We start from the raw sequence: 24667 nt of genomic DNA, 5'->3' as shown, positions 1-24667 counted from the left end.
TTTTCAATGTAAGATCTGTAATCCAACCAATTAGCTCTATGATAGTTGAAAATAGAACTAATTGGATTAATTATAGCTTCGTTGGAAAGTCTGAATGTTACTGGAAGATGATCTGAGTCAAAGTCAGCATGAGTAATCGGTTCACTACAAATGTGACTTTGATCTGTTAGAACCAGATCAATTGTAGACGGATTTTTCACGGAAGAGAAACAAGTAGGATTACTGGGATGAAGAACTGTGAAGTAACCAGCTGAGAGTTGATTATGAAGTATTTTACCATTACTGTTATTTTGCCTACAATTCCACTGGACATGCTTAGCATTTAAGTCCCCTATTACGAAAAATTTCGGTCGATATCTTGTAAGTTTTTGCAAATCGCCTTTAAAGAAATTCAATTGTTCGCCGGTGCATTGGAATGGCAAATATGCTCCAGCGATGAAATAAATTCCATGAATGGTTTCAACTTCGATTCCTAAGCTTTCAATAACTTTAGTATTGAAAGAAGGTAAAATTCGATGTTTAATTTGCCGTTGGACAAAAATGGCAACTCCACCACCCATTCCAGTAAACCTGTCAAATCGATGAACCACATAATGTGGATTACTTTTCAATTTGACATTTGGTTTAAGAAAAGTTTCTGTCACAATGGCAATATGAATTTTGTGAACTTTGAGAAAATTATAAAATTCATCTTCACTCGATTTCAAAGATCGAGCATTCCAATTTAAAATATTCAAATAATTATTTAACATCACTGTTAAATTTTAAATTCATTATAATATTATTTGCAAATTTCCATCCGATTTGAAATGCTTCAAAAAGTGATGAAGTCGAATTCATTTGGATGATCATTTGAAAAAGTTGATCTTGTAGGTAGATCATTTTATTTTCAGTTATATCGCCTAAATCGACTTCATTTAAAGAAGCGAATGGCATTGAAGGAATATTTGTAGGTAGACTGCCATTAGAAGAAGATGATTTGGCCGGTCTACCTATTAATAAATTGTTTTCGTTAGAAGAAAAACTGCAAGGCGGTCCTGTGTTTTGATTATTTACATTAGTAGAAATAGATGATAGATTTCTACCTAATATACCAGCATAACTGACATTAGAAGAAGATGATGACGAGGTCGATCTACCTGTCAATAAATTGTTTTCGTTAGAAGATGAATTGGCAGGCGTACCTGTTTTTTCAGGTATGTTCTGTAAATTTAAGGTCGTTGATTTGACTTGTTGTCGAAGCGAACGAGCGTTTAAAATTTTTTCCCTGACAGGACATTTCAAATAATTGGATTTATGATTTCCATTGCAATTTGAACATGAAAATTTATCAGTGGTTTCATTCATTGGACAAACGTCTTTCGAATGCGATTTACCACAATTCAAACACCGTATATCCATATGACAATTTTTGGTTGCATGACCGAAGCCTTGGCAACGACGACATTGCGTTAAGTTTGCAATACGATTATGCCGTTTATAATGTTCCCAATGAATTTTAATGTGGGAAATGAAACGTACTTTTTCTAAAGTTTTCAAATTGTTTACATCACTTCGATTGAAGTGTATTAGGTAAAGTTCATGGGAAATTCCAGAGCGTGGTTTAGAAGTACCATTCGCTCTTTTTTTCATAAGTATTACTTGGGAAGGGGCAAAACCAAGCAATTCTTTTAGTTCATTTTTAATTTCATCAATACTTTGATCATTTGATAATCCTTTCAAGACAGCCTTGAAGGGTCTGTCTGATTTTATATCATATGAATAAAATTTATGAAGTTTCTCGGACAAATATCGAATAAGACGTTCGTAATCTTCCAATCCATCCACCAAGACTCGACATTCTCCTCTTCGTCCGATTTGAAATGAGACTTTTACTTCCGGGAGAAAAGTAGAAAGCTCAGTACGGAATGTTTTGAAGTCGGAAATCATCACCGTCACTGGTGGCATAGATTGATGTTTCTTCCCAGAACGACAAGCGTCCATTTTGGGAATTTTTGAAGAATTTTCTTCTATGTCGCTACAATCGGATTCAGGAAGAATCTCGTAAATATTGTTAGACGGCATAGGATCAATGGAAGGGAAATCCGTCCGTTGTCTTTTATTTTTACATTCAGATTCTATAAGATCGAGAATGTTATTAGAAAAATGTTGAATAACGGATTGTGATTTATTCCGTATTGAATTATTTTTAGCCTTAGGCTTGTTGCCTTTCCGGTTGGACGCAGGCATTTTTGAAATTAATGAAATTTTAAATTAAATTAACTAGGCTAAATTAGTCTTCGATTAGACTCCTAGCTAGCCTTAAAAAAGGCTGATTAATTTCTTAGTCACTCTAATATCACTCTTTGTATCACTTAGTCACTCTAATATCACTTAGTCACTTGGTTAGTGATTCAGGTAGCCTTGAAAAAGACTGAAGCCTTGAATCAATGAAACTCTAGGTAGCCAGAAAAAAAAATTCCAGGAGCCAAGAGCTATACGCGTGCGGTGCGAACGACTGTTCAACACCGACTGATGTCCACAATTTTAATTTGAACGTTGTGAGTCCTATTGAAAATGAAGTCTCACTGAAATATGATCATATTTCAACCCAAGTGTTATCACAAGATGATATTATTGAGAAGAATTTTGATGAAATTAAATCAATTATTAGGAAACTTAAAAACATGAAGGCTCCTGGTAATGATGGAATTTTTAATATTCTTATTAAAAATCTTCCCGGTGTTGCCTTGAGACTCCTGGTTAGAATTTTCAACAAGTGTTTTTCATTAGCTTACTTCCCAAAAAGATGGAAAAACGCTAATGTAATTCCTATCCTCAAATCTGATAAAAACCCAGCAGAAACATCAAGTTATCGACCAATTATCTTACTTTCTTCTAACAGTAAACTTTTTGAAAAAATTATTTTGTTGAGAATGATGTCTCATATAAATGAGAATTCAATTTTTTACCAGATCAGTTTGAATTTCGTCATGAACATTCAACTACTCATCAACTTGTCAGAGTAACGAACATGATAAAAGCAAATAAATCTTCTGGGCTATCCACTGGAGTTGCTCTTCTAGACAAAGAAAAAGCATTCGACAGTGTTTGGCACAAAGGTTTAATAGCAAAAATGTCTGATTTCCAGTTTCCTATTTATTTGATCAAATTGATTCAAAATTATTTAATTGATCGTACTCTTCAAGTTAGCTATCAGAATTGTAAATCTGAATTGCTACTCGTACGAGCCGGTGTTCCGGAGGGTTCGAGCGTAGCTCCAATCTTGTATAATATTTTCACTTCTGATCTTCCAAATCTACCCGTTGGTTGAATTATTGCCAATTTCCTGTCAGACAAAAATTTATAAAGTGCGATGAAATCCAATTTAAAATCATTAGATGTACATATACCTAAAATTTAGCAAAACCGTAATGCTGCCGTACTTGTTAACTGTTATTCAAAAAACGATAAGCACAGCCGTCATGTCATCTCATGTTTAAAATGCGGCATGTTAACAATTTCAATGCGTTGATGAGTAAATCAATATAATGAGATTGTAAAACGCACAAGCTATCGATCAAAATGCTACGAATCTCTCGTAAAACAATTACAACAGTACGAGCTCTCCATAATGAACTCTTCATTAGTTTCTAGTCAATTTTATTTCCAAATAGTCCAGCTAGTTTATCTTCTATGAGAAATCCTTCCACAATTGATCTGGTTCTGTCAGATCAATGTCTCATTTACATCTCATTTCACTGATTACTCCAACAGACTTTGATTTAAATCATCTACCAACAACATTCAGGATTTCAAATAATGCAATGATTAATCCAATTAGTTCCATATTCAATCGCTTTAAAACTAATCAACATTACCGAAAGCAATGAATCATTTGACAAAACCTACATACAGGAATGAATCATTTGATCTGAAACCTCCTATCTAATTTAATTCTGCTGTCATCGACTACCTTCAACTTTTCCTTCGTCGATATGAATAATATTCTTGTGATCCTCTTAGGGAATCTGTAGTTGAGAACCTTCCAAAGAAAATAAAACCAAGATTCACATAACAAATCGAGCCATATTCTAAAGCTAAACTATTATAAGTTTCTTCAAATTCCTAAAAAACCAATTATAGCTCTCAAAGAAAAAAATCAAACATTCCCTGCAAACAGTGCGCAAACGGTCAAAGTCGATTCAACTTTTTCGATTTTGAGAGTCTTATTATTCCACAAGGTGGCTGAAGTTGATCACGAAAAGGAGCATCGACATCGAATCGATCGTTCGGTATGGTATGGACGTCCATTCAAGAGAGACGTATATGTGGTTTCCACTCTAGAGAACTACTCCACAAAGCTCGGGTTGATTCAATGCTGTATGCATATATCTATATAAATCCAACAATTCCTCTTATCTGAGCTAAGGACCGGGATATTTCACAACACTTGAATCAGAGATACTGCATATGATGTAACAATTATGAGACAATGCTTGAAAAGTTTTGAATTTTATTACATTTTATTTATATCATTCGTTTACACCCGCTTCAACTTTTTGGTCGTTTGCCGGGTGTGTTATTACATGTTATATTGCGAAATATTAAAAAAAAAGTGAGATTAAGAATACAGCTATTAATTGATAATATTCATTGATATTAATGTAGACTATTCAATGCTTGAATACAATAGTAATAAACGATATAAAAGAGCTACTCCACATGATATTACCGTGAATAGTAATAACTTCGAGTAAGACTCATACATTGCTACATTCCGTGTTATTTTTCTTTCACTAGGTAGTTGGAGAACATTGCTGTTAGTGTAGTTAGTACAACTAATCCAGTCTTTCTGATCTTGGGCAATCTCTGCAAGCACACTGAATTTCGTGATAGCCACAACTCTAACCTAGAATATAAAAAAAAATACAGATAGAATATAATATATATGATAAGAATTGGTTGAGAGAAGGATATAGAGGATGTTTATTAGAATGTTATTTCATCCTTTATCATATATAAGTCACTGTTAAGGAAAGGACTGGCATGACTAGAGAAAAAGATTCAGGGCCTCTGTGTTACTATACTAAAAACGGTTATTTAAGTGTTTTTAGAAAATCCTAGTGCAAAAGGTAGTTATTAATGATTATGAATAATGGTGAAGCCGTGCTGAATTTAGGTTTGGCTGAAAGTGCGATTGGAGTGGTTGAAAGGGAACGGTTTCCACAAAGGAGTAACTGCTGTCATTTTACGGAATGCCATACAAGGGAAATATTTTTTAATGATATACTTCTAAAGGACTACCAAAGGTATCCCTAAAGGCTGCTTGTCATGATTCAAGATTTCCTTCAAGTAAGTAAGTCCTACAAATTCGTCTTTGAGCTCGGTGCAGTGATGCGGGTGTGTTCGGAGGGCAGACGGATTCTTGGAATTTTTGGCGGCTTTGTCCTCGAGGTTATTTCGAATGGCGAATTGCTAAAGAATTGCATGTGAAGCGCCCAGAATGGGTTTTACAATATCTCATGTTTTTGCCTTTCTCTATAGAAAGATATTAGAATTGCTGGAAAACCCGATTTTCGAACGGAGCCTCGGAGACCCATTGTGTCATGTACCATTCGACTCAGACCGACGAGATCGGAAAATGTATGTGTGCGTGTGTATGTGTGTTTGTGTGTGAACTTTTCGAAGATATTTTACCGCTCAATTTTCTCAGAGATGGCTGAATCGATTTTAAGAAAGTTAGGCTTTGTTAAGTGTTAATGTTATCTCAAAAAAAAATTTTTTTGAAAAAAATCGACCTTCTGGGACTTTGATATTTTGTCTAAGTACCAGAAAGTTGATTTAAAAAAAAAATTTTCCAGATGACACTAAATCTCGACGTTTCATGCAATTATAAGACTTTTGGCATCCAAATTTTTTTTTCGATTTCAAAAATTGACGTGGTGGAGGAAAGTGTTTAGTAGAATAGGCCTCTAAGTATTTGAGATTTACTCTACGCGTAGAAAAAAGGGGTTGCGAATTGTCTTTATGCACTGGGTGTATACTTAGAGCTCTTTGAACTAGTATGCTTGTATTCTAATGTGCTAAAACTAATTTAGCTGCATAAGGAGTGTATCGAAAATAAGCTATCCACAAATTTTTCTTTCAAATTATGACAAAAAACGATATATTATTCAAACTAAAAATTGATCCGTTATTGTACGAGATTAAACTTGAGTATAATGAAAACCGAATGAAATTTAAGTTATTCCTTCAAGAATTTTCGAACTTTTGATCGAACGCTCTTCATCAATGTTCCGGACAAGTGTTGCATCGCATTTTTTGGACGCTTGAGACCAAATTTATTTGAACTCCTGCATGTTCTCAGCTGCCTTACTAGTCTTCTTGAATACCCTCTTCACGATTGCCAAGTAACATTCGATGGGTCGAAGCTGAAGGCAATTTGACGGATTGATATTTTTCTCAACGAAATTTATAGCCCTTTCCGCAAGCTAATTGAGAGTGGTTTTGGCATAGTGAGCCGACGCTAAATCCGCCCAAAACAGTGGAGGTGTACTATGCTTCTTATAGTACAGGCAGCAATCTCTCCTGGAGACACTCAGATCGATAGATTTCTGCATTTATAGTTCTGGTAGTGTAAAAATTGGTTGACTTCAAACCACAGGAACATATTGCTTGCCATACCAGTATCTAAACAGTAAAGTATTGTGGACCTGGAAGGGTTTTTGAGTCCTCTTTTATATAAGTCTCATCGTCTATCAAAACGCATGCAAAAGAGGCAAATACAATTTCCGGGTGCTTGTTGCTGCTCGCTTTTTCTGTTTTACACTTTTTTTCGAGATTTTCTGCTTCTTGTAGGTCTTTAGGTGATTTCGTCTCTTGATATGCTGGATCATTCCGACACTCGTTCCTGCTTTTTTGGCAAAATCACGTATTGACATTGATTTTTTCTTCAAGACTAGAGATGCCACTTTCTGGACTAGTTTCGGGTTGGAAAAATCGGGTTTTCTGCCTCTTCCTGGTAGCTCATCCAACGAATAGTGTTCTCCAAACTTATTAAAAATGGTTTTACCACTGGCATGATGAATTCCAAACCGCTTTGCCAATTTTCGCATAGTAATACCCTTTTAACTTAGCCATGTGTTCAGAACCTTAATTTTCACTCAATTTTCAATACGTGACATTACGAAAACGTGGAATTTCAACCGCACAAACAAGTAAACATACGAAAGCTAACAGCCAAACACACAGCATGCTGTGATCTGAACATAAAAAACATCACAAATACATGTGTACAACACATGTATGGATAGCTTATTTTCGATACACTCCTTAATCGGGTAGATGAAGTTTACTCACGTTGATTGTTACTATATTTGATAATGCTATTACTGGAACTGATGCTTAAAGCAATCATTTGAATACATCCTCCTGATTCACTTAACGATTGAAGCAACTGAAGTTTTTATTGAAAAATTCTATACTTGCGAAAGGATTTATATCGACTTTCTTGCATTTTCTCACTGTACATGCATTAGTAAGCAGAGCATGTTTTATAATTGCAGCCCCATGCATTAGAACTTTGTGCACAGCTCCACAAAATGAATTCTTGTTTGTTCGGCAAAATTTTGATAACTGATGGTTATGGGTTTATAGGTTTTCCTTATACAAATTGCCAAAGAATGAACTATTTATCAATCGCTACTGTACATCGTTGTTTAATCAGGAAACTGATATCTGTAGTTCATAACTATAAATTTAAATCATGCTGAGTAGAGAGTTTGATATAGTACTCCCAAGCCTGAATATCAAAGAAACGAAATTAGATATTATGTTTCCTTAGATCTTGAAGTAGCTCATTTGGAGTTAGTAGAGCTTCTTATAGCAAAACGAAAAGAGGAAGATTTGATGCTTCACATTAAAGCAAAATTTGATGGGAAGAAAATTAACGAGAAAAAATTACTGAAGAAAATCCGACATCTATCAATGAGGTTTTCGAGTGTCCAAAAGCAGAAAATTGAAAAACTATTTTAATAATGAAAAGGGATACAACTGAACCCGTCGTATCATAAAATTTTAGATGCAAAGGAGCTATGTTATCATCAAGCTTTGAATCAGTGTTCAAATTTTGTCGTGAATACGACTTACTTTACTATGGGGCGCCTTTTCCAAAATTATCCTCTGAGAGAGTGATAAGTTCTTGGTCGTGAGCATCTCTTGTTGTATCTAACGTATCAATATAATTTTTGCTACATGGTATCGGAAATATGATCATAATTTTATGATAAAAATTTCAGTTGTATGACATAATTTAAAATAATTCAACATTAAACTTTTCTGAAATGTTTGGTATTACCGAACATCAAAGAGGAAATTTCATGACGCGTTTTTGACATTCTCGTATTTTGAAAGCCCACAGATAAGTGATCTGTGGAAGTATTCATATAATATAACTATCAAAAGATTCGAAATTTTTCAACTTGAACGTGTATTGCAACAACATTGAAGTATATCAATAGTAACCTGTGTGGTTTGACTCATGTTAGCATCAACCAATCAGAACGCGTTCTGAGTACGAGAACATAATATCCGCTACTATCCAGCTGTATCGATATAAAAGTAGAATATTTAACCTTTTTGTATCATTTCCTGAGCAACAATTGTCGAAACGAGACGTACGTGAAAGAGCAACACCGAAGACCTCACGCTTTTGAAATAAGTCCAGCACCGAATAGTAGAACTGTACCGAAGAAGTCACAGTCGCCGCCGGACACACACCAAAAGCCTACCAGTGGAAGTCGCCAGTCGTCATGGAAGCACCGAGTCGGAATTCATTGGGAGTTCCAAATCCACCTACTGATTCCGACATTCCGGTCGGAATGGATGGTTTCATCTTCTTTGGAATCCAATTGGAAATCACAATGAATTCCTATAGTAATAAGTGTACACGCCAAGAGCCATATCAGTTCTGTCTAAATGCAGATCCTGTTGGTCGTGACAATTCATGGCACTCTTCAGTCCCATAGATCATCGTTGAGAATTAATTGAATTTTCTTTATTTCCTACCAAAAACTCAGATTCATCAAAATGGAAGATGAAAACGTTTGGGCCGTCACTAACACATTCAGTTACGACGGCAAAGCTCTCCCGCAACGCGAAACTAAAAGTATTGATGTAAAATACATTCTTACATCTTCATACTAGTATGGGTGTCGTTTGGAAATATGCCGTGCGAAACAGGGTTGCCATATATACAGATTAATCTGTATTTTATTTCTCCTTAAAAAAACCGGTTTTAATCCACCTAGTGGTGTAATGATGCCTTTCTCATATCAATCATACTATCATATAAAATACTGTGGTATTCTTCAAAATAATTTTCTTCGATTCTTAAAAGAATAACCGAAATCGGTTTGTTTGGCCGTCTACTGATAAAAACTATCAATTGGAAAAGATTTGAGGTCGATTTAGAAAATTTTTCACGGTTTTTCGCAATTTTCAGTGATGGAACACAATTTTTAACCCACTTTACCCTATATTTCCGAATCCGGAAGTCGGATCCGCATGAAATTCAGGAATTACGTATGAGACTACATAACCATTCATTTGAACCTAAGTTCGTGAAAATCGGTCGCGCCATCTATGAGAAAAGTTAGAACACATATTTTCTTTTTTTGTGCGCATTTTACCCCATAACTCCCGAACCGGAAGTCGGATCCAAATAATATTCAGGAATTTTTATGGGACCTCAAGACCTTCATTTGAATCTAAGATTGTGAAATTCGGTTCAGCCATCTCTGAGAAAAGTTAGTGCACTGATTTTCACAATTTTTTGCACATTTTACCCCATAATTCCGGAACCGGAAGTCGGATCCAAATAATATTCAGGAATTTTGTATGGGATCACAAGACCTTTCATTTGAATCTAAGTTTGTGAAAATCGGTTCAGCCATCTCCGAGAAAAGTTAGTGCAAAAAAACGTTACATACACACATACGCACAAACACACACAGACATTTTGCGTACTCGACGAACTGATTCGAATGGTATATGACACTCGGTCCTCCGGGCCTCGGTTCAAAAGTCGGATTTCACAGTGATTACATAACCTTTCTATATGAGAAAGGCAAAACAAGTATGCCTTAAAATTTGTCTTCTAACGAAAACAATTTATTGACATGTAGATCAGCCACGTCATCATCTTCTTCTAATGACAGTTACTGTAGCGTAACAGGTAGACAACAATAATTTAATTCTTCTAATGTAAACAAACGAAAAACATCTAACGAAAAAAAATTAATACGAGATAGATCGGCCACGTCTTCTTCTTCTAATAACAGTTACACTAGCATTACAAGTAGACATCTACCTACCAGTATTCCTTCAATGCCATTTGATTCTTTAAACGAAGTCGATTGATTGGACATGAGTCTGGACATCTCAAGAATTAAGTCCCTACTCACATCCAGTCCCCTGAACCATGTCTTTGTCAAAATTTTAGGAATAATTGAGTGCATCCATCGACCCAGATCATCTCTATCCCAAGAAGCTTTCCAGCTGGCAAGTGTTTTTTGGCGAGACGTGCTATAGAATTCATCGAAAGCAATCGGTCTCTCATAAATTTCGCCCTCAATAGCATCACGTTTGGCTAAAATATCGACTCTTTCATTGCCTGAATGGAGCAATGAGCTGGGACCCAAACTATTGTAATTTGATATTTATTATTCAACATGTCGTTCAGGCAGTGTTTTATTCTGCCCAAGAAAAACGGTTCATTTTTGCTAGCAGCGTTTGAGCGAATGGCTTCAATTGCACTCAGACTATCTGTGAAGAGAAAATAATGGTTTGGAGATAATATGACGATTACACTCAAACTATAATGCAGGTTCTTGAAGCCCAAATGAAGAACATTATTGGTGAATATACCAAACTCAGTAGCCTCTTCAATTCGTGATCCGTCCGTGTAAAATATTTTCTCAGAGTCAATATATCTGAACTGACTTGTAAATATTTTTTGGGATTTCCATCGAGCGTAGGTGTTCCGAGATTCCACGCACTCGCATGGATGTGTCGAAAAATAAAGTTGAGTCAGGGACATTTAGGAGGCTGTCACGGATAGGAATATATCTTGAAGGGTCGATTTCCTGTGATATTTGGGTCAAATATACTGTCATGAATCTTGTTTGAGATTGAAGCTCAACTAGCCTTTCGAAGTTATTAATAACCAGGGGATTCAGTACCTCACATCTTATTAGCAGTCGTGAAGAAAGCTCCCAAAACGATTTTCAATAGAAGAACTCCCGCCAGAACTTCAAGACTCATTGTATGTGTCGAATGCATGCAGCCTAAAGCAATTCGCAAACAACGATACTGAATTCGCACAATTTTGATAATATGAGAATTTTCAGCGGAACGAAAGCAAACGCATCCATATTCCATTACTGAAAGTATCGTTGTCTGATAAAATGTTATTAGATCTTCCGGATGAGCACCCTACCAAGGTCCTGTTATTGTTCGAAGAAAATTTACTCTTTGTTGGCATTTTGTTATCAGATACCTAATGTGTCCTCCCCATAGGCATTTGGAATCAAACCACAAACCGAGGTATTTGAAATTCAAAACCTGTTGGATCATTCTTCCTATCATATGAAGCTGAAGCTGCGCGGGATCATGCTTTCTTGAAAAGACGACCAGCTCTGCTTTCTCCGCAGATAATTCGGTACCCAGATGAACAGCTCAAACGGACAAGTTATTATGCAAAAAATAAATGTCAAATTGAAAAGTAATCCACATTATGTGGTTCATCGATTTGACAGGTTTACTGGAATGGGTGGTGGAGTTGCCATTTTTGTCCAACGGCAAATTAAACATCGAACTTTACATTCTTTCAATACTAAAGTTATTGAAAGCTTGGGAATCGAAGTTGAAACCATTCATGGAATTTATTTCATCGCTGGAGCATATTTGCCATTCCAATGCACCGGCGAATAATTAAATTTCTTTAAAGGCGATTTGCAAAAACTCACAAGATATCGACCGAAATTTTTCATAATAGGGGACTTGAATGCTAACCACGTCCAGTGGAATTGTAGGCAAAATAAGAGTAATGGTAAAATACTTCATAATCAACCGTCAGCTGGTTACTTCACAGTTCTTCATCCCAGTAATCCGACTTGCTTCTCTTCGGTCAAAAATCCCTCTTCAATTGATCTGGTTCTAACAGATCAAAATCACATTTGCAGTGAACCGATTACACATGCTGACTTTGACTCAGATCATCTTCCTGTAACATTCAGACTTTCCAACGAAGCTATAATTAATCCAATTAGTTCTATATTCAACTATCATAGAGCTAATTGGTTGAAAATGTCGCTAAAGACGTTGAATAAATTAAACCATATTCAAAACCCTTCTGGAAACTTTCTAAGGTTCTTAAGAAATCTCAGAAACCAATTCCTGCTCTCAAGGAAGGAAATCAAATACTTCTTACAAATGGCGAAAAAGCTCGAAAAATTTGCTCAGCAGTTCGAGAGTGTCCACAATTTTAATTTGAACGTTGTGAGTCCTATTGAAAATGAAGTCTCACTGAAATATGATCATATTTCAACTCAAGTGTTATTACAAGATGACATTATTGAGACGAATTTTGATGAAATTAAGTCAAATATTAGGATACTTAAAAACATGAAGGCTCCTGGTAATGGTGGAATTTTTAATATTCTTATTAAATCCCGAATCTTCCCGATGTTGCCTTAAGACTCTTGGTGAGAATTTTCAACAAGTGGTTTTTTATTAGCTTACTTCCTAAAAGGATGGAAAAACGCTAAAGCAATTCCTATCCTCAAACCTGATAAAAATCCAGCAGAAACATCAAATTATCGACCAAATGCTTACTTTCTTCTATCAGTAAACTTTTTGAAAACATTATCTTGTTGAGAATGATGTCTCATATAAAATGGAAAAAAAACCAAAAATGGAAAATTAAACCAAATGCAGCAAAAACGCAATTAATTATCTTTCCTCATAAGCCAAGAGCTTCTTTTCTTAAACCATACAGTAATCACATTCTCAAATTGAATGGCTTGGAATTTACATGGTCTGATCAAGCTAAATACTTAGGTTTAACGTATGACAAAAAAACTCACTTTCAAGGATCACATTGAAGGAATCCAGGCAAAGTGTAATAAATATATTAAATGTTTATATCCTCTTATAAACAGAAATTCTAAGCTCTGTCTAAAAAACTTATTGTTAATTTATACACAAATTTTCAGACCAGCCATGCTTTATGCAGTACCAATTTGGTCAAGCTGTTGTTCCACCAGGAAGAAAACGCTTCAAAGGATTCAGAATAAAATTCTGAAAATGATTTTGAAGCGTCCTCCCTGGTTTAGTACAAATGAGTTACACAGACTCACAAATATAGAACCATTAGATGTAATGTCACATAATATTATAAACAAATTCCGACAAAAATCGATGGATCGATCGATCTTCAATTAAATCGATTCGCTCTCTGTGTTAGGTAATAATGACTTTTCAGCCCTATTATATACATGATTTGGTTATTACAATGAAGACATCATTTGCTTCCGCAATTCTGAGATTTTTGTGTAGGGAAAATTCTAAACCTACTTGTATTGTGTAATGGGGAAAAAGAACTTATATACTAAAAGTTCTTTTTCCCCATTACACAATACAAGTAGGTTTAGAATTTTCCCTACACAAAAATCTCAGAATTGCGGAAGCAAATTATGTCCTTATGGTAATAACCAAATCATTTATATAATAGGGCTGAAAATTCACCACTTGTGGCTGAACACCCAATTTAAATCTTAATAATTTAATTTTAACTCATATTCCAATAAATAGTTATTAAAAAAAGGTATCTTGCAATCGTTTTTGCAGATCAATAGCTTTGGATCCAGTAACTGAAACCACGCCATCATCTGCCAATTGTCTTAGTGTACAGGGGGATACTAGACAGCTGTCAATGTCATTCACATAAAAATTGTAGAGGAGCGGACCTTGCGGGAGACCCATGTAGCTAATTCTGTATGTTGCCAAATCGCCATGTGAAAAATCTGACAAAAGGTTGTGCAAATAATAATTTATAATCGCTGGAAGTCCATGTTGATGGAGCTTGTCTGAACGAACATCAATGGAAACTAAATCAAATGCTCCTTTAATATCTAAAAATACAGATACCATTTGTTGTTTTTGAGCGAAGGCAATTTGGATGTCAGACGAAAGTAATGCAAGGCAATCATTCGTCCCTTTATTTCTACGGAAGCCAAACTAAGTATCTGACAAAAAACCGTTCGTCTCGACCCAAGTGTCGAGACGTCGAAGAATAATTTTTTCGAACAAAACGAACGATGGGCAAAACCGTTCATTTTGAAAGAACCGTTCAGAACTAAACAGTTAAATCAAAAGAACTAGCGAAAGAACGAAAGAACTAGTTCTTTTGATTTAACTGTTTAGTTCTGAACGGTTCTTTCACAATGAACGGTTTTGCCCATCACTACATTAATCCTTACAATGGTCCTGTCAAGTTGTGACCTGTTTGGCATTCAGTCACTACATAGGAGAAGTGCTACAGTGGCTGAACGGTTTTATTAAATGAACGGTTCTGCCCATCACTACAGTCAACATTGTTTGTCAAATCATATGGAATATTAACTGAATTAGCAATGCCTTTGTTACTGCTAATTGAGATGATTATTGGTAAATGATCGCTACCGTGTAAGTCAGGAAATACTTTCCAGGTGCAATCTAGTCGAATTGAAATCGAGCAGAGATAAATCTAATGCACTTGGACGTGCAGAAGGTCTTGGGATCCGAGTCATGCTACCCATATTTGATACCGTCATGCTAACATTGTCGCAAATATTATATATTAAAGATGATCTGCTATCATTGTAAACGGAACCCCACATAATTCCGTGCGAATTGAAATCTCCCAGAATCAATAATTGTTTTGTGCGCTTAGACCGTGCTTTTAAAGAAAGCTTGATTTTATCTTTACGCAACTTAAATGCAGCACATACTGAGAGATCATGAGGACTCTCCCCACAACAAACACATTTTTCAATATCTCTATCGAAAAAATAATCCTTATGGGGCCATTGACATTTGATACATTTAGATGTATTACTACAATAACTAGCTGTATGTCCGAATTTCGTGCAATTATAACATGCGGTACGAAAAGCCGAACAGGAAGACGAATTTTATCGATATAGACATGGCTAGGCAACGTCAATTTCCACCTCCTTCGATGGAATGTAAACTCTATATTCAACAGCAAATATTTAACAGGTTATAATTTCGTTCGCCTGTTTCAAATTGTTAACAACAACTCGAATTTTATCTCTATTAATTTTTGAGGTTTCTACAACTTTTGGAAATGTGATGTCAATTTCTTTGTAATTTGCATCAAATTTAATACATTTTCTTTTTTTCGGAAATAGACTATCGATGACCCAGTGGTACCCTCTGGATAATGTTTAGCCCTTGGAGTATTTAAGATCTTACTAGTATCCGTTATCGGATTCGGATGATCTTCCATGTTATCATCCATTACATTAACTGCTTTTTTGTAAATTAATAATATAGAAATAAAACTTATGTCTAGTAAAATTTCAGTTATAAAAGAAATAAAAAAATTAAATTAAATTAAATATACTCTGTTGCTGTTGTCTCTGTTCCTCTGCCGTAAAGAACGACGTGAAGCTCATCTAACGATTTCCAATTGGCAATTTTTTGATATCGTTTTCTGCTATCTCAGTTGCTGAACTTGGTGTGCTGCCTGTACCTGACCGCAGGTACAGTGCTATTGCTCTTGGTGGCGATCAAATATGATGCTTGCAGTGTAGCACCTCGCGATCTATGTCGTCTTTTTCGATCCTACGCAGCGTACAAATTCTGTTACCTGGTAGATCAGCACTAGGTTGCTTTAGCACCTCTGCGCCTTTGCACCCCTTCTTCTTCGCACCTTTATGCGATGGCACCTCTGTGACTCGTCACTTCTATGCGCTCGCCCCTCTGTGTCACCACATCTCTGTGCGCATGAACGGGATGCCTTTCGTTGCCAGCTTTCCAGTCGGGAAACGCCTCGAATATTGCCTTGGCGATCAGCACCAGCAGTTTTAACTACCTGCAGCCGTTAACTCACGAGCCAGTATAATCGAAGCACAACCTCTTCGCTTGAAGGGTTGTTACTGCATCGATTTAACGATGACATTAAATAATTATTTGAATATTTTTTCGATCTTTAAAATCGAGAGAAGCTGAATTTTATAATATTCTCAAAGTTCACAAAATTCATATTGCCATTGTGACAGAAACATTTCTTAAACCAAATGTCAAGTTGAACAGCATTACAAATCATGTGGTTCATCGATTTGACAGGTTTACTGGAATTGGTGGTGGAGTTGCTATTTTTGTCCAACGGAAAATTAAACATCGAATTTCGTCTTATTTCAATACTAAAGTTATTGAAAGCTTGGGAATCGAAATTGAAACCATACATGGAATTTATTTCATCGCTTGAGCATATTTGCCATTCCAATGCACCGGCGAACAATTAAATTTCTTTAAAAACGATTTACAAAAACTTGCAAGATATCGACCGAAATTTTTCGTAATAGGAGACTTCAATTCAAAGTATGTCCAGTGGAATTGTAGGCAAAATAACAGTAGTGGTAAAATATTACAGTTCTTTATCCCAGTAATCCGATTTGCTTCTATGCCGTGAAAAATCCCTCTACAATTGATCTGGTTCTAACAAATTAAAGTCACATTTGTGGTGAACCGATTACACATGCTGACTTTGACTCAGACTTCCTGTAACGTTCAGACTTTCCAACGAAACTATAATTAATTCAATTAGTTCTATATTCAACTACATATCATAGAGCCAATTGATTTGAATACAGATCTCACTTTGAAAATCATGTGGATCATGAAATTATTTTAAAAAATTCTGCGGACATCGACACAGCAAAAGATAATTTGAATCATTACATTATCGAAGCCAGAAATCATTCAGTTTCCAAAGCTCACAGTCAAATTCTGCTATCATCGATGACTGCTCATTCAGTTGAAAAATGTTCGTCGACGACAATATCAACGTTCTCGTGATTCTGCTATGAAAAACATAGTTAAGGATTTACAAAAAGAAATTAAACATAGATTTACTTATCTGCAAAATGAAAATTTCGCTCAAGAAGTTGAACAAATTAAACCATATTCTAAACATTTCTGGAAACTTTCCAAGGTTCTTAAGAAACCTCAGAAACCAATTCCTGCTCTCAAGCAAGGAAATCAAATACTTCTTAAAAAAGGCGAAAAAGGTCAAAAACTTGCTCAGCAGTTCGAGAGTGTCACATTCCAATAAATAGTTATTTTATTTCATTTCATTTTAATGTTGCGGCAGTTGGTGGGCAATGAGAGCGCAAGTCAGTCCAATGCCTATGGTAGGAGAGGTAATGGCGAGCTAGTCTATGCGGACCACATGATCGCCATGGGATGGGATAATGTTATGGGTTTAGGTAGGAAAACGACGTTATTGAAATGTAGTAATGTCACGTCCTTGTCTCATCCTACCAAACTTCATTATCGTGTTCAGATTTTTGTCAGTAAACATCGGAAAACTTCGTTTTTTATCCGCTTCGGTCTTGGCCCTGCTCTTCTTTATCGTCTTTCATGTCTGAAGCGGTATAAACGATTATTGCCTAAGCGTTGTCAGATTAATCAAAAAGAATGTTGTCCATTTTTTTCCTCTTATGGGTAACTCTAGCAGAGGGTGGGGGTTACAGGACTTCACACTTCCCATACCAGCCGAACTATGCTACAATGCCAAAATGAACACTAGCAACACTAGCGACAGATTCTTTTACGGTTACCAATTTGCAACAAAAGATACGAGTATTTTCTATTACAAATTCGCCAGAGAATATATCACTTGGGCAGGAAATGTGCTTCACCTGGTAAGCAGTCAATCATTGGGCCGTATGAATAAAACGTAGCATGCTTGAATTTCGGTAGTAAATGCTACGTGTGGATCTCGTTCCTGATAAAACATGCTACAAACTGTAGTATTTCGGTAGGTAACTCTAGAGGTTGCTACTCGTGTGTTTGCTGATAAAGTGAAGTACAGGAATTAAAAAAAGTGACATTTTTACAGATGTAAGTACGTTTCTTGCTTTGTGCATGCTTATGCCAGCTTTTCCGGCTCTGTGTCGATACGGTATGCAGTAAATGCTTAAACTCGGAAGTAGAATTAACTACATGTTCGAACTTGTTTTTTATTCATACCAAACCGCGTTATACTCTGTGGACTTTGTTTTTGAGAAGATACTACAAACAACAGACTTTACTACATTTTATTCATACGGCCCATTGAGTCGTGCGTGTGTATAGTATTGGTATTTTGAATTTTTTTTTTATAGCGTTTATTTAAATCCGGTTTTAACCATGCAAGGTCGTTCGCCGGGTGGTATCGAAAAAAGGGGATATATACATTGGACTTTTACAAGCATGTTTTAATGTAGCATTAAGTGGACATGATTGCTGACTTTGCCTTTGTTGAGTGTTGATCTTCGATTATTAGTGATGGCTCGACGGTTTTGCGCATTGGGACCGCGGGAAGAACAACCCCAGGGGAGTCCCCCGGCGGTTGGTCCGCGCTAGCGTTTATTGAAACTTTGTCATTTTTCTCTCCTGGTGGTTGATGGTGGATGATGGATGTCCGTGTTGTTGTTCTATGTGGGCTGGCATTTTCGTTGTTGGTGGTGATAGTTTGCTGTTTCTGCGCATGGGGCCGCGGGAAAACAACCCCGGGGGAAGCCCCCGGCGGTTGGCCCGCGCTAGCGTTGCTCTCCTTTTACTGACTTCTCTAGTTCGGAAAAAAAATGCATTATAATTTATCGAATAGCTGTGCATCTTTCAGGAAATTTATTAACACTTGTTCTCGAACCGGATCGTTACTTAGTGTTTCCCTTAAGGACGTTGACATGTTGTAGAAGGTCCTCGGTCCTTCGTATTCCGGACAGTTGATGAGAATGTGTTCTACTGTGAGTCGGGTTTTACAGGTCAGGCATTCTGGTGGTGGAACATTCGTGCAGATATGCTGGTGGGTGACTCGGGTATGTCCAGTTCTTAGACGGGAGAGAGCACGTTGTTCCCAACGGTTTTCTCTGTCGCTCCATTTCGTGAGAATTCCTTTGATTTTATGCAGGTTTCCGTGTGTTCTCCTCCATTGGGTAATGAACCTGTACCGAGCCTGTTCGTTTATAATGCTTATCAGATCAGAACCAGGTATTTCCTTTGTTATTTTACGTCTGGTTTGGGTTCCGATTGCTGCTAGTCGATCTGCTTTTTCGTTGCCGGTAATGCCGCAGTGCCCAGGCACCCAGCATAGTGTAACGTTTTCCTCGATATTTTCCTGGATGTATTGTATGAAGGGGTGTTTTGCTTTGCCAGCCTTTATGGCTGTGAGTGCGGCTAGTGAGTCGGTGAAGATGACTGTCGGGGTGGCTGTGGGTTTGTTTACTATTGCGTATGCAATTGCCGCGGCTTCTGCGGAGAAAACTGTGCATTGTCTGTGCAGGCTGAGGCTGACGTTGCTGTTAGGTAGGTAGATGCCTAAACCTACTCCGTTGTTGTTCTTGGATCCGTCCGTGTATATGTGGGTGTGGTTTTGGTATTTCCTGTTCATCAGTTCCTTAAAGTGGTTTTTGGCTGCTGTAGGAGCTTGTCCGGCTTTTACGAAGCGGGTGAGGCAAGTGTCAACTTTTGGTTCTGGTGTGTCCCATTCCCTGGTTCTCAGGTTATGAAGCTTTGCTATGTTTATGGGGGATGAGATGTCAAGTTCTCGGTGTATCTCGTTAAGTATTTCCTGAAGTATGTTTTGATTTCCGCTTGATTTTTCGATGAAACCAGTGATCCGGCGGTATGTTGTTACGGCTTCTTTCAAGCGAAAAGGCAGCATTCCAGCCTCCATGCACGCTGAATCTGCTGGTGTGCTTGGGAGCAGGTTACTGGCTATTCTGATGGATCTGTTATAAGTCGGTTCGATTACTTTTCTGGTTCCATGCCGGTTCAGACAGGTAATTTCTACCCCGTAAAACACTCTGCTGTTTATGATGGCATTGCTGATATTTATCGCCGTATTTCTGTTCCACTTGGGGTTGCGACTTGAGATGGCTTTGATGAGTCTGAGGCGGCTTTCACAGTCCTTTTTCAGCAGTTTGAAGTGTTGGGTGAAAGTGAGTTTCCTGTCTATTGTGATGCCAAGTATCTTAGGCAGAGTTTTGAACGGGATATTTGTGTTGTTGATTTTAATGGGATTGTTTGCTGCTATGTGATGTGAGTTGCAGCAGTGTGCGAGAACGCACTTTTCCGGAGCTGTTTGGAATCCAGTTACTTTTGTCCATTTGATCACTCTGTTTATTAGTTTCTGTAAGGCTCTCCTTGTTTGAATTATTCTTTTTCCTACTGTTATTATCACGATATCGTCGGCGTAGACGAGTATGTTGGTCTCCTTGCTGAAATGGTCAAATAGTGGGTTGATTGCTATTATGAATAACGTGGCAGCTAAGACGGAGCCTTGGGGGACGCCGTTTGTCTCTGGAAATGTTTTAGAGGTGGTGTTGCCGATTATGACTTTGAAATTTCTGTCTTGAAGGTAGCTTTTGATGAAATTTCCCATTTGGCCGGTGATGCCCCATTGTTTGAGGGTACGGAGGATTCCTTCTCTCCATACTGTATTGAATGCTTTCGCCAGATCGAGGATTGCTATGTCAGCATGTAGGTTCTTCTTCTGGGCCTCTTTTAAGATTTGCCCCATGGTTCCTAGGTGTGTTCCAGTGCCTCGGCCTTGCCGGAAAGCGAACTGCCGGGGGTCGATAAGATTATTGTTTTCAATGAATGCTGATAGTCGGCGGTTAACTATTCTTTCGAGCGATTTCCCTAGGCATGATAGGAGGCTGATGGGCCTGAAGTTCTGTATTTCGTGCGTGCCGGACTTTTTGGGGATGGGTACTACCAGAGCGGTTTTCCACTCCTTTGGGATGCTGCTATTTTGCCATAAATTGTTAAAACAATTGAGTAGCGCTGTTTTTCCTTTCAGTGTCAGGTGTTGCAGAAGTGGATATATTATCCCGTCTTCACCGGCTGATTTTCCCTTGCCTCGGGCAAGTGCGTAAATTAATTCTTCTGCTGAGATAGGCGCGTTGAAGTTTTGACCAGAATCAGGGGGGAAAATAGTTTTGGATCTTTTCTCCTTTCGCTTTTTGATTAGAAAGTTGGGATGTAAGGCTTTGTCGTCTGATAGGGATGCGAAGTAATTTCCCATTTCGTTTGCAACTTCTTCAGGTGTGGTAAGGTGTTTCCCATTACTTTTTACGGTGATTTCGTTACTTCCTCTTTTGCCACTAAGAGCATTGACTCGGCGCCACATTTCAGCTGTGGTTGAGTCGGGGGATATTCCATCAATAAATCGGTCCCAGCTTTGACCTTTGGCTTCAATTATGGTTTTTCTCGAAATGTTTCTCAGTTTTTTAAACTCTGCTTCGCGATCCAGCCTTTGGGGGTGGTCTGGGGGAGTTTTTTGCAGTTTACGTAGCGCCCTTCTCCGATTTTTTATCACTTCTTCTACTTCTCGATTCCACCAGTATACTTTCTGTTTTGGAGGTTTTTCACTGGTTAGCGGTATTGCGGCTTTCGCTGCGTTGGTTATTATATCCGTGATTTCTAGGTGGTTATAGGATTGTTCCGAGTTGATTTGTTTATCAATGGCTTCATCATACTTCTCCCAGTCAGCTTTCTCTATAATCCACCTAGGCCTCCGACTGGAAGCGGGGGTCGGCTGGCTTGATTGTGTGATTATCGGCAAGTGGTCGCTGAATCCGAGGTCGTTTATGGTTTTCCATTTTAGAGTATCGGCTAGAGGGTTGGATGCAATGGAAAGGTCTATTGCTGATGCGGTTTTACCTCTGTAGAAGGTCATGCTTCCGTCGTTAATGATCGTCGCTCCACTTTCTTCTGTTGCTTCGAGAATTTGGATTCCCCGCTTATTGCTTGTACGGGATCCCCATGCTTGATGATGAGCATTAAAGTCACCTAATATGATGTAGTTGCCTTGGATCTGCTGAATTATGTTTAGCATCTTTCTTTTTATTCCTGTTACTCTTTGCGGTAGGTATATCGATACAACTGTGATGTCCGTGGGTGAGTGTATTCTCCTGGCAACCGCCAGCAGCTCTGTATTCAGGGTGACGGATGTGGATGGGATATCCGTTCTGATTCCCAACGCTACTGTCTGGTAGATATTTTCTCCTGTTGCTGTTTCCCAGTGGTACCTGTTTCCAAGCCATGTGGAAGGATCGCGTGTTTCTGCCAGGTGTGTTTCCTGCAGTGCGAGGCACAACGGGTTGTGTTTGTTGATTAGCACCTGTAGGTCCCCGAGAGATTTGCGAAGGCCGTTAATATTCCACTGCAGTGTCAGTGCTTCGGTATGGTTGCGGTTCCCGTCGTTTAGATCATTGTCGGTGTCTGAGTCCGAAGTTTCCGGAGCTTGTTGGGGTTGGTTTGTTCCTGGCCTAGACGGGGGCTGTGTTGGCGACGATTGTTGATTCTCGTGGTTAGTGTTTATTTCTTTGTCGGTTTTCGGTGGGTTATCCGATCCGAGATTATGTGTGTGCTGGTTAGGATCGCTGTCCAACGGGGTTTGTTGGAAAGGTGGGCTTATACGGCTGTGCTTGACCGATTGTTTGGGATTGCTGAGATCTGTTGAGTTGCGAGGGCGATTACCAGTAGGGTGTACTATTAGTGTTGATGAGATCATGCTTACCGGGAGTATGCCCGGTTCCTCAGAACCACCAGCCGATACGAGTGCATCACTGGAAAGTGGGACGTTCGTGCTCGGGGATGGTCCGAGGGCGGGCTTTCCATTATGTGGAACTGTTTGCTGATTCCTTGTCATTTGTGTTCCAGGGTAGCGTTTTCCCAGGTTGGTTTGTCTGGAAAATTTTGGGCGGAAATATTGTTCGGGTGTATCGTTGTAAAGGTCGCTTACCCGGGGTGGGCCCGGGACCTCAGAGTCACCAGCTGCGGCGAGAGCATCACTGGGAGGTGGGACATTCGTTCGCAGGGGTGACTCGAGGAAGGGCGGTCCATTATGTGGAATTTTGCTGATGTTATTTACGCTATTTGGCTTCTCTGGGAAGGGGGCTTGTTTGGGTTGTTTGCTGTTTGCATTGGTGTAGCTGTCGATTGCCGTTGGGGTTGGATGGCGATTTGGGTTTTGTAGTTTCGTCCGATCCATGTTACATCGGTCTGCCGGACTGTAATGACGGTAGCCAGTAGGATGTACTGGGTTTGCTGATACGGGTTTACTTACCGGGTAGTTGCCCGGTTCCTCAGAGCCATCTGCCGTCATGAGTGCATCATGTAAATATGGGACGTTCATGTTCGGGGATGGCTCGAGGGGGGGCTTTATATTATGTGGGACTGGTTGTTGTTTTCTTCCTGTTGTAGGGTATATCGAAGTGTAGTGCGTTCTTTGGTAGATTTGCCTGTGAAGGTTTGAGCGGAAGTACCATTTTGGTATGGAAAGTTCACAATCACTTACCCGGGGGGAGCCCGGGTCCTCAGAGTCACCGGCTGCAGCAAGAGCATCACTGTGTAGTGGAACGTTCGCGTACAGGGGTGACTCGAGGGAGGGCGATCCATTATGTGGATAAGTGTTGCTGTTTTCTTCGTTGTTCGGTTTTAGTTTCCATACGATACTGAGGTTTGGATGTGAAGTGATGGTGCGTTGGCTGGGTTTGTCCTTTATATGCATGACTGAGGATTGTTTATTTGTTTGGTGTATAACTATTCTGTGAATTCAATAGAGCTCTCCTGGGAGTCGGAGTACTCGGTTGGTGAGTTACTGAATAAACAATTGTCAGATTGCGGACTGTATGGGTTGAGATGTTCAATTTCTGTTGGTTTGGGTTTGGTGTTCCAGTTTGAAGAGGTTCTGAGAGTGGTATTTTGCTGTTTCATTTTTTGTGCTTCTTGTTGTATTATTGTTTTTTGGTTTTCAATTTTCCTTTTCTTGTTTATGTTCATTTCTTCGGCATGAGTTATTGGTGTTGGGCTTAGCAATTTGGTCTGTGCTTTATTACGGTCGCTGCCGGTAGCGTTGTCCGGTCCGGTCGTAATTGTTGGTTTGGAACCTCTTACGGTGAACTGATTGTCGCTGGATGCTGGAATCGCGTTTCGGATTGCTGTTATTTCCGCTTGAATTTTTTCATTCATGGCTCTGGTTGCTTGCAGTTCGTTTTTTAGTTGAGTGATTTCGGCATCTTTTTTGTTGAAGATTTCGGTTGCCTTCGCACGAAATTGGTTTTTCAGTTCAGCAATTTCCTTCTTCAACTCGTTGATTGTCTCATCTCTTAAGTCATGCGTGCCTGTCACCGTTCGTGCGTACGATTTGGATTGTTGTGCTGTTATGATTTTTCTCGCTTCTGGGAAAGTTATCTTTTGGTCTGTTTTTAATCTTATGATGGCGAGTTCTTGCTTGTAGATTGGGCATTCTCTTGCTCGGGCTGTGTGGGCTCCTTTGCAGTTAATGCATTTAGCCTGCTGGTTGCATGGTGTTTCTCTGGAGACCGCATGTTCCTGGCTGCAG

The 24667-nt window shown here is 38.5% G+C and overlaps 1 protein-coding gene across 1 annotated transcript in view; it reads right to left on the bottom strand.

Annotated features, from left to right (window-relative positions):
• Nucleotides 1–4478: 4478 nt before the first annotated feature.
• The window catches only part of LOC131438107 (threonylcarbamoyladenosine tRNA methylthiotransferase), a 206456-nt gene continuing 186267 nt past the window's right edge, over nt 4479–24667 (bottom strand). Inside the window, exon 5 of the mRNA XM_058607914.1 lies at nt 4479–4891. Coding sequence (XP_058463897.1) covers nt 4652–4891 — 240 coding nt within the window. The 3' untranslated portion in view covers nt 4479–4651. The remainder of the gene's footprint in view (nt 4892–24667) is intronic.

Source organism: Malaya genurostris, chromosome 3 (assembly GCF_030247185.1).
Source record: "Malaya genurostris strain Urasoe2022 chromosome 3, Malgen_1.1, whole genome shotgun sequence".
NCBI lineage: Eukaryota > Metazoa > Arthropoda > Insecta > Diptera > Culicidae > Malaya > Malaya genurostris.
The sequence above is the reverse complement of the archived record's forward strand: the minus strand, read 5'-3'. Positions and strand labels throughout refer to the sequence as shown.